The sequence below is a fragment of the Stigmatopora nigra genome, chromosome 5, assembly GCF_051989575.1.
Source record: "Stigmatopora nigra isolate UIUO_SnigA chromosome 5, RoL_Snig_1.1, whole genome shotgun sequence".
Classification (NCBI taxonomy): Eukaryota; Metazoa; Chordata; class Actinopteri; order Syngnathiformes; family Syngnathidae; genus Stigmatopora; species Stigmatopora nigra.
The window spans coordinates 12,814,227-12,833,918 of NC_135512.1; the positions used below are offsets into that span (position 1 = coordinate 12,814,227).

Consider the following 19,692-nt stretch of genomic DNA (forward strand, 5'->3'; position numbering starts at 1 on the left):
TGAATGATGTGGCCAGGTAACTAGACCATCAATCTTTTGAGGCACCAGAGTTGAAGTGCATGTGTTGAGAAAACACTTTTGTGTTTGCCATAATGCAGCTTGACCTCTCTTCTAGTACAAATACAGTCAAACCGGTCCTCAAATGGCCGGAGTGGGTGCAGGTTTTCATTCCAACTCAACAAGAGGATACCTTTTGCAAATGTATCAGTTAATTAATGTCAGGTGGTACTTATGCAAGAAGACACATGATTGGTTAAAATGTTGGCACATTTGTTGGCACATTTGGAACAAAGACCAGGACCCACTGCGGCCCTCGGCGGAATCGGTTTGACACATGTGGCAGACCGGTTTGGTCTGCTGGATTGCTGTACAGGCTTTAATTTTAACCTATTTACTTTGGGACCCATTCCACATAGACACTGTAGGGCTTTATAAAGTGTGATATTTAAGATAACTTTTTCTACTTGACAGAAGAATTTCAAAGTGACTTGTTAAGCAGGGAGAACATGCAAACACCACACAGGTAGAGCGACCTGGATTTGAACCCAGGACTCCCACTGTGAAGCCGACGTGCTAACCACTCAGCCGCCGGGTTTGAATATTAATACATTACAGTATTTACATATGCATATAACTGTGTAATACCTCATACATTTATTGATATTGTATAGATGCTAAAACATGTATTGTGAATATTTTAGCCATTATCCGACGTTAAAGTTTTTCGATTATCACGGCATTACAGTTTTATGGCCAATTGTGGAAGACTCTAATCATCTAAAAGGGGAATTTAATGAGGCATAAAAAAAATAATCATAACATTGCAGGAAAATTGGTCACCAAATTCCATGAATTGAGCTATTTTAATTACAATTTGTTGGGCATTTATACTTTTTTTATGCCAAGGTTTGTTTCAACAGCATGAATATAAATATAACATTATTATTAAATAGGCTTAATATCTAGATTTGTTTGCATTATACTTATGGATAATTTTCCTACCTATCTATCCCAACTTATTAATTGCCATAGCAAGTGATCATATGTCACCGCCATTGATGACAAGAGATGTGTAATCCATTTTGATTGCTCAATCAATGCTAACTAATGAGTTAAAATTGTAAACTAATATTTTTTTTTTACCTGAGTACGGATCCTCTGAAAATGACCTGATCACCCAAATATTCCCATCAGTTTTCTGATCGGGGAAATCTCTATTTAATACTCACCTCGATATGCTAAAACATTAAAATGCTAGTTTTAAAATATTAATGTTTTACATAGTTTTGTAAATCAGAAATGTCAAAATAATCAAATCCTTTTCAATATGATACTGTTTGAACTCATCTTAGTGCAATGTTACAAGAGTAATATCTTCCAAAATTATTATCGGATTGACCATATAAATCAACACTGCTCATTATTATTTATAAGTTTTTTTTTCTTTTACTTTGTGCAATTGTTCCTTTTTTTGTGGATGTAAACTTTCACTTGATATGTTAACTGTTCTGAAGGAAATCAAGGAGTGTAAAAAGCAATCCACCTCTTTTCCCGGAGCTCTATAGCACAATCACTAACCCTGCCATTCTGCTGTGAAAAATAATTCAGTTTTATTCGCATGCAGTGACCTTACAATTCCACCAAGTATGGCAATTCAACGACTTTGTTTCTCCACAGGCAAGAAAACGTTGAAAAAAAATCTGTTGCTGCGGCAGAGGGAGTTGAAAGCGATAAGGGGAGGTATCGACAGAACAAAACAAATGACTTATTAATTTAAAAGTCCATAGTTGCTGGCTTGATAGATGAGAGCCAGACACAAAGTGAGCTACAGCAATAACAGGGGCTCAGGGGTTGAGGCACAGCTATTGTTTTTTTTCTCTTGCTTCCATTGAAACCTCTCTTGACACTGACAACATTTGAGCTATCTTACCTTTCTGATGCCACTTTATGATGTAAGATGATTGATTGTTCTTTCTTTCATCCCATGTTACAAAACATTCTCTAATGAGCTTTTTTTTTCTGAATGCACTCTGTCATTACTTGCCTAAAGTTATTCCATTGGGCCATTCAATGTGCTCAGATACCAGAATCTGTCGATCCACTCCATTCATTCCAGCCTTCTCAATCTTGGCTTCATCTCCCCAGTCTGACCAGTACATAAATCTTAGAAAAGAAACACAAAAGTTTTGATAAACTATATTGTACAGCAACTTGTTTACATAACCTATCATACCACCTTTTTACAACATATTTATAGCAAGCTTTGTCATAAACTTTTTACACATTACACCATAACACAAACACATTTAGGTGCAAAAACCCAAAAGGTCATATTATAAAATAGAGCTATGTTCCAGACTGTGAATTTGACCAACATTGATGCACTACTATAAACCACGAGGCGTTTACTTTTGGATTAATATTTGTATTGACAAACTATAAAACTTGCGGTGCGCAGTTTTATAAAGCCCCATCTTTTTTTTCTCTTTGTGGAACTTTAACCCACTAGTATTTGATACACATAAAGAGTCAATGGCCCTGCTACGAAAAGAAAAAAATGTTTGTGAAAGGAACTCTAACTATTTGCTAAATGATGAGCGCATTTAAGAAAAAGTGAGTGCATAGGCGCAGCAGAGTAGACAGATTGTGTGGGTTTCTGCAGAACTGGGTGTGTTATATTCACGGTGTGATTGAGGTGGAGACTGTATTTCTGATCGGAGAGCTCTGAGATACGGTGCGCCTTGGATCTTGATCTCCATACTACAGCGTCAGTGGTACCTCAAAAATGTGGGGGTCCATTGTACATGTAAATACGCAAATTTGGTACAAATAAATAAATAAAATGTATTGATACATGTGACCTTTGACCTTTCTCATTAAGAGGGAATACATAATTTGTCTATCCCATATTTTTTCCCCACCCACTTTGACATCACCTTACCCTTGGTGCGGGTCAACTGCAATGGCCCGTGGTTCACTCAGCTCAGTGACTATGAGCATTTTTCTCTTGCTGCCATCCCCTGTAGCCACAGAGATGCTCTTGTTGCCAGAGTCGGTCCAGTAGATATTCTTGTGAACCCAGTCAACAGCCAGGCCCTCAGGAGAATGGAGCGCTTCGATGAGTGTGAGCTGCTGCGAAGAGTCATTAGCTTTGTGGATGTAAGCACTGGTAAATGGGAGAGAAGAAGAGATGCTTGGTAAGTGCTTAGTAAGTGCTTAGCAAGTGCTACTAGAATATGTGATTATATTACTTTACATGGGAACAATGTCACTTAATCCCAGAAACTTTACTTTTTATTTTTGACACTGGTATATTTCAAACTCACAATCACACCGCCAATGAGTGAATCACTTTCACACTACCCGCACGGTGACTAAAAACTTTAAAAACCTGAATTTCTAGCTTTCATTCTGGCATTTCAGTGAAACATGACTAAATGTGGGTAACAGATGTTTGGTAATGTGTATTATTTGATGATAATGTCAAGGGCATTTAAACTTGACATCTCTATCACGAGCTCATTTGGGCCGCCAAACAGTGGCTCAGTCAGAGAGAATTAATCTGTCTTCTTTCATCTACACCTTACAAATCAACCAGACTCCTCTGTTATTGTCAAATTCCACCCGTGAGTTGACATTTTTTAAATTTTCTTTTTAATCTTGCTTCTCGTATCTTTAATGGTCTTTGTCTAGTGGTTTGTCTGGTTTTGGTTCCTATCCTATGCTCGTTCACACCTGACAATTCATTAGAAACATTCACTCATTCATTCGGGTTACGGGGCTTGCCCGAGCCATGTATTATTTTCCTCTTCACATGTCGGTTAAAAAATATCAATACGAGATGCCTTTGTTAAAAAAGGTTGGCAAAAAGTACACCCAGCTTACAGGTTGCAATTAGAACAATGAAATGATATGCGTACGTGCTTGGAGCACTTACTGTGCATGTAGCAGATATTGATTGGAATAAGTGAAAACACAAAAATTAATATATACAATACGCAACAAAATATTTGTACTCATGGTATATTTGTTACTCTTAATTGTCTCATGGTGCATAAAAACAACTAATGGTATTATTGTATACTTCCAGGTACCAGTTAGGTTTTACAAATAAATATGATAAATACATTTTGTCATATAAGACTACAGATTTGTATTTTCTTTTCTATCTTTTAAGCTTATGCACTAGAGAATTTCTTCATTTGCCCAATTGTGGATTCAAAGTGTGTGCCAGGATGTCGGACCATACACTTGATTAGCAATTGTGTGCGTGCGTATCTGCATGTATGTAAAGGACAAACGGACGTACTTTCAAATTATGTCTAAGTATGATTGAAATGTTGAAACATGACCTAAGCCTCAATCATTCTGTAGAATGAATGTGTATACCTGTATATCTTACGATGATATAAATCACTCCAGAACATCTTATTGGTGGCCACATCGACATCAAGTGCCACAGCATTCTTCAGTGTAGGAACTACTTGTGTGTATTCACTTTTCAGCAGATCAATTCGGCGGATCTCATGGCGGTTGGTGAACATCAAATAGGGACTCTTCCCTGAAGAAATAAAGAGAGTATATGCAGTAAATCATTTATTGCATACACATGTAATCGAGAAAAAATAACTGCGACAATACAACAACTGAAGTGTAGATAGACAAACTAAAACATAATTTGTTTTTTTAGACCACAATACCAATAATCTATACCAACAATTCTTGTATTTACTGTGCTTAGGAGTGTTTTTGGAGGTACCAACTGAATAGTTATAAATGAAAACGATGAAATGATAGGAAAATGTCATGCATATGCCTGAATTACACAGAATTTAAAAAAATGCTGCATTGACAACAAAAACAAGCAATGTATTCACACTATGCACACTAAACACTAATCAGTAAATAAATAATCTCACTGTAGTGGTCAAAAGTTTACATACATTTATGAAGAACATAATGCCATGGCTCTCTTAAGTTTCCAGGTATTTCTATAACTCTGATTTTTCTCTGATAGAGTGATTGGAACAGATACTTCTTTGTCACAAAAACATTCATGAAGTTTGGTTCTTTTATGACTATTATGGGTGAACAGAAAAAAAGTGATCAAATCTGCTCGGTCAAAAATATATATACAGCAGCGCTAATATTTGGTAATATAATAAAGTCACTCTATCAGAAAAAAAATATGTTGTGGAAATAACTGGAAACTCAAGCGAGCCATGACATTATGTTATTCAAAAGTGTATATAAACTTTCGACCACAACTGTATATAGCGCAGATTACATGATTACCATTCATCCATTTTCAACAATGCTTATCCTGGTCAGAGATATGGTAGTCTAGCTTTGACAGCTAACTTTGGCTGAGTGGCAGACTACACCCAGAACAACTTCAGTCATCACAAAGTAATCACATGTACAAGTATGCATCCACACTATCACTGAGGAGAAAGTATCCCACGCTCACTGCACCAATGTTAGACATATATAGACACAGCGAACATTGCAGAACTTGATTATAAAATATTTATTTAAAAAAAAACATGATTTAGCCACTTAAAAGCTGAAAGAACACTTCAAGTAGAAATTCTCTGACAACTTGAGTCAGCTATCTTGGTAGCCCATAAGCATACATCATGTAAACTTAATGATTTAACCATTAATAAGTCATTTAAATTAACCTTTAAATAACTTTTCTCTTGAAACAGTCACATACAGGCTTTTGACAACTACCAATGCTACACACTAAATTATTCATGAAACTAGACTGTAGTTAAATATATTTAAAAAAAAACAAATCTGAACATAAAACACAACCTATTGATGAGCAACATTAGCTAGGGATGAAAGCCACATAACAGTTTAAAATTTGTAGTGTGTAAAAAAAGTGTAGTTTGCTGTATGTTACTAGTTTATAAATCTTTTGTTGGTCACTAGCACATTACTTACATGCCTAACACTCGGCATGGGTTAAACCGCGTAAGTCAGGAAGCGGAAGACGTGACTAAAAATTACGACATAAACGCTAATTTTCATTCATTTTCTCAACCGCTTTATCCTCACAAGGGTCGCAGGTGCTGCTGGAGCCTATCCCAGCTGACTACAGAAATGAGGCAGGGGACAACCTGAATTGGTGGCCAGCCCACACTCATACGTAGAGGCAATTTAGACTGTCCAATCAGCCTACCATGCTTGTCTTTGGAATGTCATTTAGTTTCTGGCCACCATGAAAAATGTCAATTCTCTACGATACACAGTTTGGACAAATGTAGCGTGGCAATCTTAACATATCGATCCATCCATACATCACTCTTTAAAAAAGATTATAGATAGACAATCATTCACACCGAAAATGTCAACTACAATTTAAACTAGGGAACCCCTGTAAAATTCTGATAGAAAATATTCAGTATTGTTTTGAAAAATCTCAAAAGGAAACTGGGCTTACAAACGCCATATTTAGTTTAAAACAAAAATAAATAGGAAGTTAGGGAGGAAAATATTGCTGATATACGGATACTCATAACTTGTTTAACAAAGTGAGCATTCAAACTATCAATTTTGTAAAATATATTGCTCTTGGCACTTGTGTTTCTGCCTAGAGCTTTGTATAAAAGGGAGAGAAAACCAAGCACGTGGGAGAGAAACACAAGCAAAAAGAAACAACTTTGATCATCAGTAGGTTTTTAAATGCCTTATGGATTATGTTTGAAGCATGTATTGCTTGAGCCAAAAATGTAATACTGTCCTATGTGACATATTTATTCACATTAGGGCCTGCACAAGAAAATGCATGAAAGGTTTGGATAAAAGTGAGTTTACATGATGTAAAAAAAACTAAACAAAAAAAAAAAAAACGAAAACAAATGATGATACTGAGGGTCATTAGTTTTAATTAGTTTTCCTTATGTAAAAGAGTTAAAGTACCCGAACTGTAGCCAAAAATGTCTATTAATTAGCAAAAAAGCACTAAATGTAATTGAAAAAAAGTGTTTTTTTCTTTATTTCCAAGGACTAATGTAACAGCATCATTAGCTCAAAAGAAACCAGAGACCACTACTGTGAGTGATCCTTCACAACTTTGCGGCTTTTTAATATTAAGTATAAAAAAAAGTTCATCCAAATGTCAAAACCCAGGTCCCCCACTGTGAGGCTTCTTTGGCGCTGTGTAAATTCATGCGCAATAATGTTAGAGACTGTATTATGCACATCCCACTGAGCCTATTTAGTCAGTTTTTGTTTTGTTTTATGACAAAACAAATGTTAAAATTTAAAATATTGTGAGTCATCTTTTCTACTTGAGGACATTATACCCTCACGAAAAAAAGTAAATATAATTGCTCATGAAAATGGAAAGTATTTAAAGACTGCGATTCTTGTTCTGGTCTTCCACAGTGTTTTATTAAAAGGGAAACCGACAATTTTATTTTATATCAGTGCCCAACTTTCTTCCCAGCACAGGGGTATTGTGTCAACTTCATGTGGTCAGGCCACACCGTCCGGAAAAAAAAAATGGACTTCTGCATCATGCCTAACATTACATCTGTCTCATCGTGGATGTTTCTGCAAGCGATGAAATCGGTCAGATGAATTAGTATGCTTGAGAATACCTACGACGTTGTGAACGCAGCCAATCTTGTCATAGCTGCAAGCGATATAATCTAGCATTTAGCCAAGACATTTTCGCTGCCGGCTGGCTGGCCTGAGAGAAATGAATTGAGATTAGAAGCTCTTTCGTTGATAAGCTACTGTGAACACTTTGATCGTTGACGTTTTAAGTTTTATTTTTTGGTAATATGCCTCAATGTGGAGATTACAAGAAAAATATGTTTGCCAACAAAAGGAACAGCATAATTAATAAGGTCAAACATTGTAAAGGCATCAACGATATGCTGGGTTCCATTACACTGTATATGACACACGTTCAACTATACTGACATCCTCAAAACAATGTCAAACCTATTTTCATCAGGACAAAAATTAAATTCCACATTTAAACCTATAGATATATATATGAATAATTTAATTCATGCATTACTGTAATTCAAATTGCAATGGTCACTTTATTTTCTAGAAAAATGTTGAATCCAACAAAAAAACACAGCTAGTTGTAGCCCCAGAAAGAAAGCATCAATGCCATTGTTATGACAGGATAAACACTTCTCTTTAATTACAAATAATCCTGAGAAGTGTATTGGCAGCCCAATGGAGAGTGGTTAGTATGTTAGTGTCACAGTTCTGAGCTTGAGGGTTCGATCACAGATTGGTCCTCACATTGTGGAGTTTGCATGCTATCTGGCAGGGGTTTTCTCCCACATACCAAAAACATGATATACAGGAGGTTCAGCTATAAATTGCCCCGAGGTATGAGTGTGAGCGTGAATGCAGGGGGTTCCCTGCCTGATGCCTGTAGTTGGCTGAGATAGGCTCCAGCACCTCTCGGAATCCTTGTGAGAATTGGTGGTTCAGAAAATAAATCAATGAATGAGAAGTGTATTTGGCCAACTTAAAAGGGGTGGTGTACCTAGCCTTTGACCTTCAGCAAAGTGACATTTGATTCTGAAAACATATTATAGCTCACACTCTAGGGAGAGCATGCCAGTTGGATGGAATTTTTTATATTAGTCAGGACTACAAAAAAGGCAAATATTTATCTTTGTACAGATTGCTGAGGAGTGTCTGCATAAAAAGGATGCCTTTCTTTCCAGGGGCTCCAACAGAGCGATAACGATGGAGGATGTAACGCGGCACCAGTCAAGATTGCCGGAAGTAATGGCTAAATGATATCTGTAAAAGGTACCTCCCACATGTTTGCGTCTGTGCCGAGTCATGTGTGTATTTTGCTTAGGAACTTAACACATAAGTGAGATAAATGACTGACCCACAGCTTTGCATGTCTTGGAGGCAGGATCCATCTCATAACCTTCATAACATTCGCATTTATAATCCCCTTTGTAGTTTATGCAAATTTGACTGCAGGCGTCTGGGTTCTCACATTCATCTATGTCTGTAAAAAGAATAAGGAGATACAGAATGAAACAAACATCTTGGAATAGTCATATTTCCCCATTGAACTGCAATGGAAATGATTATGAAATATCCATGCAATTATCCCGTACATAAATTATTTGTGCAGGGCAAAATATATGTGGGCATAAAACAATCTGCAATAAACAAAACAATGTTCAGTTTCTTAGTGGGTATCAACAAAGTATTTGTTTACATGAACAACAAAAATTCCCCAATGCATGCAACAGCATATGCAGATTGGCATTCCTTGTTTTCAAACATGTATTTAGAAAATATAAAGGGTTTTATATCAATGTATGACATTACATAACTTTCCAACCCTATTTATTCATCTTCCATTCCGCGCATCCTCGAAAGGATTGCGGGGGTTGCTGGAGCCTAACCCAGCTAACTTCGACCATCAGCCATTGGGTACACAGAGAAACAAACGACTATCCGCATTCACAATCATACCGCTACCAGCAGGAATTGAGCCCACGCCTCCCCGCACTGAAGTAATGCAAGGAAACCTCTTATACAGCACTATTTTAATAGTAAATTTAACATGGACTACATTAAAGATAGGGTAGGCAAACTCTATAAATGTAACAAATTGTGGAAAGGCTGAAAGATTTAATTGTATTTGCTAATTAATCATTTTTACCTCCACAAGTCTTTTTGTCCAGAAGTTTGTAACCAGACGGGCAGTTGCACATAAAGCCAATCTTCTGGTCTCTGCAGATGTGGGAGCAGCCACCATTGTTGTCTGAACACTCATTCAGTCCTGCATAGACAATAGTCAATGGAGCGCATCAGGAATTTGTCAGATGTTACTCACACAAATAGAATGTTGAATAAAACAAGAGTCTGTCAACATACTATGTATTTGTCTGCATGTGCATAAATCTTGAACTGTTTTGGAATATAACAATATTTTGAAAAAGAAGAAAAGGATTTAGAGTAAAATAAGGCTAGAGAGAGCTGTGTATGTATTACATTAGTATTGGGATTTCCCATTTCATGTTCGTGACCTGCAAAGTAAGGCACCTTGATCCAATAACTCCTACAAAATGAAATCTGGACACATGCATTAAGCATCGGCCCACAATTTATGCACATTGCGCTCTCTCTCCAGGTGCTCCTCTTTATCCTCTCATTTAATGTTCTTCTTTTCTTCCTCTGCTCTCATTCTATCTTTTTTTTTAAATCTGCATTTATCCTCTTGTCTTTCAGCTGGCCCAGGGAGAGTGGATACATCACCTCAAAAAGTAAAGCTGATTACTGGTTTATATTAAAGTTTCAAACTTCAAGGATACAAGTACTGCACTAATTCACATTGGTATAAAACGCACAAATATAAATTAACTTGGAAAAATCGGAATTATCAAGAGTTATATAGTAATACTATATTAAACAGGTGTAATGTCTGCTTTTGCATCTTTTAAATACTTTAACAAAGCAAGTCAAAGATAACAAGTGCAAACATAGGACAGACAAAATGCAAGACAGGTTGGAGAACTTGTTAGGGTGTCCCCTATACCCTCACATTAAAAAAAAATAGTCTACATTAGTGACAGTGAATGCCGAATTCCTTATAAAAACGACCGTCCCTGGAAATGAATAAGTAAAGCAAATAAAACGTCGAGCTTCTGACAGGTGTATAGTAAGTGTAGACTTTGAGGCTGTGAAGTATTCCTTCCAGACATTTCAACCATGCAATCCCATGCAGATTTGAGTAAACAGTAAACATTTTTTTTTGCTTTCACAAGTTTCGAGTGCGATGTTGCGCATATGATTTCAAGATGATTAAATCAAGCATAACATGGCTTTTAAGCAGTCACAGGCTTCCCAAACTATGTAAGATAACTCATTTTATTTTCCATATCTCAGGAATGGGTGTTTGCCCATTTCTCTAACACATTCAATTCCATCACATTGAACTTCATTTACGCATATGTACCCAAATCTTAAATAGTAAATTTAATTAGTCTTTCTTTCTTAGCTGCTATGGCCCCAATCACTAAAACATCTCCAAACCTAAGATGAAGTCCCACTCAAAGGCAAATTTTTGTAGTTTGCTAGCATGCCATCCAATAGCTTTCCCTTCCAATGTTCTCATGTGACCTTACCGTCTTTCTATTAAATTTGTTTTAAAGATGTAAAATTACATTATTTAATGTTCATTTTCATTATTTGACAAAGTCACGACTTCGTAGACCCATTGAGGCATGTCTTTGAGTTGTGAGGTGAAATTAACATTTGAATGACTCATTTAATTACAAGTTTCTAGTTACCTCTATAATCATGACGAGCAAGCATTTCTCTTGCCAATTATATCGAAAGTGCAGTTTCAAATTTTATTCAACATGTGTACATTTTACTTGCAGATAAAGTAAAAAAAAAAACGATAACACTTAAGAAATTGACTGCATTTTCTGAAGTGCAGCGCTCTGTTTACTTTGCAGTGATACTGAAGTGGAATCTGCGATTAAAGACTGCTGAGGGGTAATTATCTATGGTGTGCGCATAATCCGAGCAGTTCCTAATGGGCAATGTAGTCTGAACACATTTTCCTGTCTACGATAGCACTCGAGGGCAGAGGTGCCATGGTCTTTGATCTTAACAAGGCAGTTGAGAAATGTCGTGATTCCATGTGCTTTGATCAAATTAAGCTCCATTTATCAGCAAGAGTGACTGGGCACATTAGAGGAAATGTACAGTAGTTGATGATGCCTTGGAAGTAAGTGGTAAATGGTAGCATCAATGGGTTTACATAATGCACTGGATGTAGTGAAACTTTCATTGTAATGGTGTTAGAATAATTGTGCCAACCTGTTGGCACAGTTATATTTGTTTAAATGTTTTTGTGTTTGGGTTACAGAAATTCATGATCTTACCGCATTCTTTAACAGGTTCGTCAGACCAGTCCTTGCAGTCTTTTACACTGTCACACACCTTGCCGCTGTCAATACATTGTCCATTCTTACAGCGGAAATGTTTAGCCCCATCACACTTTGTCACTATAAAAAATAAATCATTTGTAAAAATTAGTTTTTTTAACCACTGTACTAATATGCATTATAAGATGGTAAAATTAAAATTTTAATAGATATCTTGAACTGTAAAGTAATGACTCAGAAATATTTTCAGATTGCATTTAGAATCTCTTCTAAATTAATATTTAAAACTAATAAATTAATGATCACAATAAAATATATGGAGTCACAAAGTATAACCTATTGATAATATACTAATTATGTGGTTTAGATATAACTGACATTGAAAACTTGTATTTGTCTGTTTAGTCATGCTTTCAAATGCCCAACAATATATCAAGGAACATGATAATTAGTGAAGCCACATGTGGCCATCTGGGATGGCTATATTGGCAGGTTTTTAATTGGATATATTTTGATGGTAAATCAAGTGTGACATGAGATTAGAACACCGATGGTGCCAATGTGAATTGCATTTGTCCAATCAACATTCACCATGTTTTCTCAGCGGCAATCATTTCTCAAGCATTTCCCACTTCAAACTTCAGAGTGGTAATCTGCACCCTCCCAAAAAATTGCCTAAATGCTTACTCTACTTCTTTTTTTTCTCTACTGCTTCTCACCATTTACACAACCAGCTTCATCACTGTAATCGGGGCAGTCATGGACTTTATTACACTGTTTGGTGCCATGGATACAGGAACCATCGCCACACTGAAACTCATCAGGTCGACATGTAAGCAGGGCTGAGGAGTAGAATATTAATAATCAATAATTGGGAAAAAGTATCAGGAAAAAGATAACATATTTAAAAAAAAAAACACACACATATATATATATATATATATATATATATATATATATATATATATATATAGAGAGAGAGAGAGAGAGAGAGAGAGAGAGAGATTTTTTGTTTTTTAACACTACTCTTCTCCATGTCTGATTTTCTGCCTGCCTTCCTGTCTTTGGATACACCTTCTCTTCCTAGCCTTCTTTCCCAACCGCACATTACAATCGATTTTCCCCATGATAATGCCAGATGGCATTATGTATTGTACAAATTGTACAAATACCTTTTTGATTATACAAGTGTGATGTGTACGCCAGCAATCAAGTACGTTCAAGTATGTTTATTACATCTACTATGTATGACACCTAATGTCTCTGATTCATCTCTAGTCTCTGTTGAATGTGTCTTTAAAAATGTGTGATCTGTCTATGTGACTGTGTAGAGTGCATCTTTGATGTTACAAGCGCAAGCCTGCTGTCATGTCCCCAAATGGTGTGAAGCACAGACCAGATGGGCTTTGTACTTCATAAAGGACCTTCACTTCCCACACATGCATATGTAACAAACACACATCATCACACAAAAAACCTTCAGCTTCATGCTTTAACAGATCCTACAGTTGCATGGCAACATATTCTTGGATCCTTATCCTAATTTTGTATTGATCATCATTCAGTCATTTTCAAACTCATTAATTTCTCCCCTTTTGAAGAATACAATATGTTCTGTAAAAATGCCAAAATCAGTATCAAAAACATGATCCTTATTGACCATAATTACTCTGTAGTACTTGTGCAAACACTGCTTCAGTAATTAGCATTTGCTTGGCTTACCATCACTTTTTGTTTAATGAGTGAAATTTAACGAAATGACAAAAATATTGTAGCATAATATTCTAATACTGGAAAGCTAATTCCACAATATGAAAGATCACAATTTAGAAGGAAAATTTATGGTCTTGGAAGATAATGTACTGGAGCAATTACTACTTACTTATCCAATGGGATTGTTCAAATGTCAAACTATTATTATTATAAATGGATGAAAGACAGTTAACTCACGACAGTTTGCCTCATCAGATTTGTCCTTGCAGTCAGCATCTCCATCACATTTCCAGTTTCTTCGGATACACTCTCCACTCCCACATTGGAACTCACTCACCAAGCATCTAGGTTTTTGGGGCTCCGTTTTCCTACTGCAGTGTTCCATAGATTCGTCGGATTCATCTTTACAGTCAGGATCTCCGTCACAGCTCCACAGTGCTGGAATGCACTCAGAGTCATTGCAGCGGAATTCGTGCTGGCCACAGGTGAACATTGAGCACTTCTGTTCATCACTCTCATCTCCACAGTCATTGTCACCATCACAGACAAAGATGGGTGCTATACATTTCCCATTATAGCATTGGAAATCCTTGGCTGGGCAGGCGTTGGCATCTGCAGGGAACATTTTACAATTATATTTAAAACAAAGTTATTATCCCTGATGAAACATACACTGAATACTACAACCATTTGCACCCACAATCACACTGCCATTGATTTAGAATCGGTCCCACGTCACCTTCCTCAAGGGTTTTGCCATCAAGTATTAGATCTTACTTAATCTTTATCATCTATGAAATTCAAATAAATTTAAATTTTTCCATTTCATGAGTTTTTTGGTTTGTTTTATTGATTATTTTATGTCTTTTGGATGATATTATAAAGAGACTGTTTTTTCTCTCCTTAACTTGAACACTTTAATCAGAACCACTTGGGCCTTATCTAGTATTATGTAAACATTTTGACTTAAAGGAGGCTTTTTTTCTACTTCTGATATAAATTTGGTATTTTTATTCTCATTCGTTCATTTGATCAATTGATTTTCATCAATGACTAGGGGTGATTCTGTGATAATTTAAAATAAAAATCATTCAGCATTAATATTGTTTGAATTTGATCACAAATCTAGCTTAAAATTATGTTCTAATGAACTTTTTTGGCAGATAAACTAAATTATAATGATCTTCACTTCCAAGTTTGCTCTTGCAAAAATTATCTTAAGGAGGCTGCATGTTTTATTTGGATTTAACGTGTTGTGACATCTATACTCCACGATAAAAGAGCCCTTCCACACTCTTAGCTAATGCGGACCAAAAAAACAATCCTCGCTGAAAGTGTGTGGGGGAGTACTAAAGACAGGTGTTCACAGAAGTACATAGAGGTTGAGTCACTTAGTGCTCTTGAGTAGAACATGCCTCCTCCAAAAATAGCATCAGGCAACAAGCATGTAGGTTTAGCAGATTAAAATAAAACCAGTAAAGATAAATAATGAAAATGTGAATGCGCAAAGGAACAGAAACAATAGGAATTTCTGAAACAAACTGAAACATAGTAATGTAGAATGTTGGTAATATAAAAACCCTAAGAAAACCCATAAGAAAATTAAAAAAGTTGTGATACTTGAAAATCCTTCCACTCCATTATAAACCCTGACGGGATTAGTTATCTGTAGTTGTCAGCAACCTCCCTAAATTGGAGGTTATTTAACGTTCAATAAATATCTCTCCATGTTGAACAAGCAGCGAGATACATCAAGGGGATAGGCCTCAGTTCTTTAACCTTGGGCTGAAGGATAACTGACATCAGTACTAGATTACTATAAAGAATACGTATAAAAATGATATATTTAGTGAATGTAAATGGAAAATATACTATAAAGCGCAGGGATGGGCAATTAGTTTACAAAGGTCAGCAGTGCATGCAAATTTTTTGTCCAACCGAACAATATGACACCTTTTCACCAATCCAGTGTCTTAAAGTACAATCAGTTGATTATAGTCAGGTGCTGCTTGTGTCAGTAGAAACATCATTGGTTAAACTGTCTATGACACACCCGGTTGGAACAAAGACCAGGACTCATTGGATCTATGGTGAATAATTGCCCACTCCTTGTATAGGGAATTAAAATTACCTATAAAATCAGTAAGACAATTAAATCCAAAAACAAATTAATAAGGAAACAAAAAAACAAGTAATAAACAGATAAAAAATAAACATTATAAAACTGGTATTTGAACAAAAGGAAAGCTTATGAAAATTTTGTTGACATTTTTAACCATGATTTAAAGTACCTAACTGTTTGACCTGAACGCCTATCTTTAGCTGACGTAATATTAAATGAAATCTTGGAACACTCAGTAGAATGGTTCCAGATGACCTAAAGGGATTAGATGCTCCATAAGGCTAAAACTAATCAAACATGCATTTTGGTCCAAGGTCATTAAGTGTCTTGTAGACCAGCAGTTTGATTTTATAGCCTATCCTTTGACTCAAGGGAAGCCAGTATTAAGATTTCATGACTGATGTAATGTAATGTAGTTTCCATGTATTTGTAAGGATTCTGGCAGCAGCGTACTGGATTAGTTGTAGCTTTCCCTTTTTGAGACCTTACTGTTGCGCCCCACATAGGAAGAATTAAACTTTTCACGCCTCGCCCAAACTGAAAATTTTTACTTTTTTTAAAAAAAAACATTCTAAGTACAGTGGTACCTCTACATACGAGCAGATCTACCTATGAGATTCAAAAAGAAGTATTTCTGGGTAATTAAGTATACTCGTGCACACAACACCCTTTCTCAGAATAAAACTTTATTACCCACAATCAATCTATTGCATTTTTTTCAGTGATTTTCCTTCCTTAGCCTGTTAGCTCCCGCGATCGCTCGTTCAAGACTACTCGTTGGCAAGTGGTCGTGCGTTATCCTATTGTGAGGACATTTGTGTGCATCATTTTTGGAATATTTTGAAGGAAAGACAAAAGCAGACAACACATCGATAGCGAACGTAAGGGTGGTGTGGCAAACAGCTAACCCATCCAGGAGAAGGTATAAAAATGTAAAGCAAAATTAGAATTCAGTTTTGTGTAAAGTTACATTAAACGTATGTTTGAGTGTGTCTGTATATATTAATCCAAGTTTATTTAAATTTGTTTGTTCGGTTACGAGTGCGTTGTCGTGGTTCGTTCAGATCCACGGCCAAGCAGATGAGACTTCATGTTTTTAGAGCATGAAATTCATCAGTCCCTGGTTTAACATCTTATTAAATGAACCATAGACTGGTAGTGTTACTTTTTTTCATATAGCATGTGTGCCTTCAGAAAAGAAAAGTTAAAAAACAGATGAGTACCAACACAAAAACTGTTTGATTATACATGTTTCGCCTATAAAACTAAGCTGTGGAAATGAAAAGGGGTCCACCTGGGGTTGTTTTGAGTGGCTTAATGGTCTGTGCGTTGGACGAGACAAGCATTATGTTCATTTACTATTTAATTAAATATTGATACATTCTCTTGTAAATGCATCGATAGAAGGAACAAACAGTCTATTTACACAGTTGCTTCCCAGTAAATTGTTTTACATTTCCAAATAGGTAAGCTTGGATGTATTTGTTTACTAATGTTATGTTACAATAGTTATGGGGCTTAGAGTGGTTAGCACATCGGCCTCACATTCAGAGACCTCGGTTCAAATTCAGGTCAGTCCACCTGTGTGGAGTTTGCATGTTAGCCTGTGTGGGTTTTCTCCAGGTACTCCAGTATTTCCTCATATTCCAAAGACACGCATGGTAGACTGATTGGCCACTCTAAATTGCAAATCAAATAATGTTGTGACATGTAAGAAAAGCTGCAAAAACACAAGTGTAGGGTTAACATGCTTCTACTACACAGAAAAAGTGAGAGATACAAAACTGGAATGATGGCATGTGAGGCAGAAGTATGCGCAATTGGGCCACACTCTTTGGAAAACAGCAATGCCAGAATGATTGTCCTGTGTTTTGATCTTTTGTTTTTCCTTTTTTCGGAGCAAAAGTTGACTCATCCCATCTTTTATCTCGAGGCCATACTGACAATGAATGCATTGGAGGCTCATGATTTCACGGTAACATTGGGAAGATTGATGCTGTTTGAACCTAAAACAAAAAGTGCAACAGCCTTTGGGTGCATAAGAGCTTCCTTGTGATCACTGCTGCATTACATTCCACCTACACACTGTGCAAGCCGTCAAAAGGATTAAAAATGGAGGATGTAATAATAAAAAAAAAAGTCAACGTAAGACACTTAAGTATCAAGACGCTAAATCCTGCTGAAGACATTGTGTGTGGGCTGACTGTCATTGCCGTTTCTTTGGTCTCTGATATAAGAGAGGATTCATTTACAGTACTATGGAACAAAATACTTTATTTTTAGGGGGTATAATTTGCATTATTGTTCTCACTGTTTGCCCTCTGTTTCCTCCGAACACGTCACAGAGAAACAAACGCTTTGGTTCCCTGCCTTAAAACACCAACAATACCAATGAGCCATTGATCCTGCTGTAGCGGCTGTACTGTAACATCAAAGTTAAAAGAGCAACAGGACCCCTGGGCTCACAGCAGTTTCTCAGACAAGAGTCTGAGATGGCAGTTGATGGCAGAAGTACGTTCTGAGCACATTTACTGTACATAGCAACACATGGAAGGTGATAGAAAAACAATTAATCAATTTATTTTGAAAAAGAAATACACTAACGTGGGGAAAAATGCACTTCAAGTGGACTTTCATATGTGAGCTTTAAGGTAGATTCCCCTAAATTCCAAATCGCCTTTCATCACTTTTACCTTTAAACGATAGATCAAACAAAGATCCACACATTATTTAATAAGTCACTCCACATACGCGATCAAAACTGGGCAGAAAATCAATCATCATCCAGAGATTCATGAATTATTTCAGAGCATGATTTTCTCCTTTTAACACAGGTCAGGTAAATGTGAGGCAATATAATGATCAAATCATCTCTCGTTACCCTTTGTATCTACAGATGAGAATGAATGGAGACTTTAAAGAGAATATAAAATAGGCACACATGTATAAAGAAAAGAGTTGAAGGTAAAGATTGGTTTGCCATTTATATACATTTGAAAGTAAGTTCAAACGTTTGTGTGTAATTTTCAAACTCAAATTTATATTTGGATTTAATAAGGAATGTTAGAAACAAAATGTGAAAAAAGCACAACAATAATATTCTACATCATTTATTAAATCATATTTGTGTTTTTTATTCTTTTAACAGTGAGTAATGTTTGGATGTAGGAATTTTGACATCATGATAATTTTAAGTCTTTTTTGTTCTTCAAGAATGTAAAGCACTCCATGCTTTCGTTCCTACACATGCAAAAGAATATATCAATAAAAATTTAATTGATTGCTTTAAAAGTTATTTAATATAACTAATATGATTGTAATATTTAGTAGCTGACACTTAATCCAACAATTAATAATTTTTTTGTTAGGTCATTACCAGAAACTACTCAACGTGAACCAATTAACTAAGACACTTACATTACCCACATAAAATGTGCACGTTAGCACACGAACACTTAAACATAAACGCATATCTAAACAACTTCAAATTATGAATTCAAAACAACTCAGCATTGAATAAAACTACAAAGGCCTAACAGTCTTTCCTCTCTTCCTGCAGTACAGAGTGGCCATGCCAAGGAGTTGTCGCTTCTAATGTTTCCTTCTGCTTCAATAGAGTAGCAATGCTGGCAGGATGGTTACGGTCGATTGTATTGCCTTGCAATATCAGTTAACGGCCCGCCATTTTCTTTTCTTCTCTTTTTCGATGAATAACAGGGCCTGCTTATTCATTTCATTCAGACCAATACTTTTAAATAAAGAACGACAAAGGGCAGCCAAAACAGAGTATTTGCGGTTCTGAGAGGCTCCAAGCGGAAGTAAAGCAAGCCGCAATAGTGTTACGAGGACAATTTTCAAATAAATGTGTTGGGACGGTCATTTCCATATCAAAGGGATTTGTAGCCTAAAAATTTCGTACCTAGAGGCATTCATAAGCAGAAATAC

The 19,692-nt window shown here is 36.2% G+C and overlaps 1 protein-coding gene across 4 annotated transcripts in view; it reads right to left on the reverse strand.

Annotated features, from left to right (window-relative positions):
• lrp8 (low density lipoprotein receptor-related protein 8, apolipoprotein e receptor) overlaps positions 1 to 19,692 on the reverse strand; it is a 76,775-nt gene that overhangs the window by 21,061 nt on the left and 36,022 nt on the right. For all 4 annotated transcript variants that reach the window (XM_077716506.1, XM_077716505.1, XM_077716504.1 and 1 more), the window contains exons 5-12: positions 13,863 to 14,237; positions 12,632 to 12,754; positions 11,910 to 12,032; positions 9,677 to 9,796; positions 8,885 to 9,010; positions 4,390 to 4,561; positions 2,942 to 3,166; positions 2,045 to 2,163 (exon numbers count right to left, since the gene is read on the reverse strand). In XM_077716506.1, the coding sequence (XP_077572632.1) occupies positions 2,045 to 2,163; positions 2,942 to 3,166; positions 4,390 to 4,561; positions 8,885 to 9,010; positions 9,677 to 9,796; positions 11,910 to 12,032; positions 12,632 to 12,754; positions 13,863 to 14,237 (1,383 nt within the window). The remainder of the gene's footprint in view (positions 1 to 2,044; positions 2,164 to 2,941; positions 3,167 to 4,389; positions 4,562 to 8,884; positions 9,011 to 9,676; positions 9,797 to 11,909; positions 12,033 to 12,631; positions 12,755 to 13,862; positions 14,238 to 19,692) is intronic.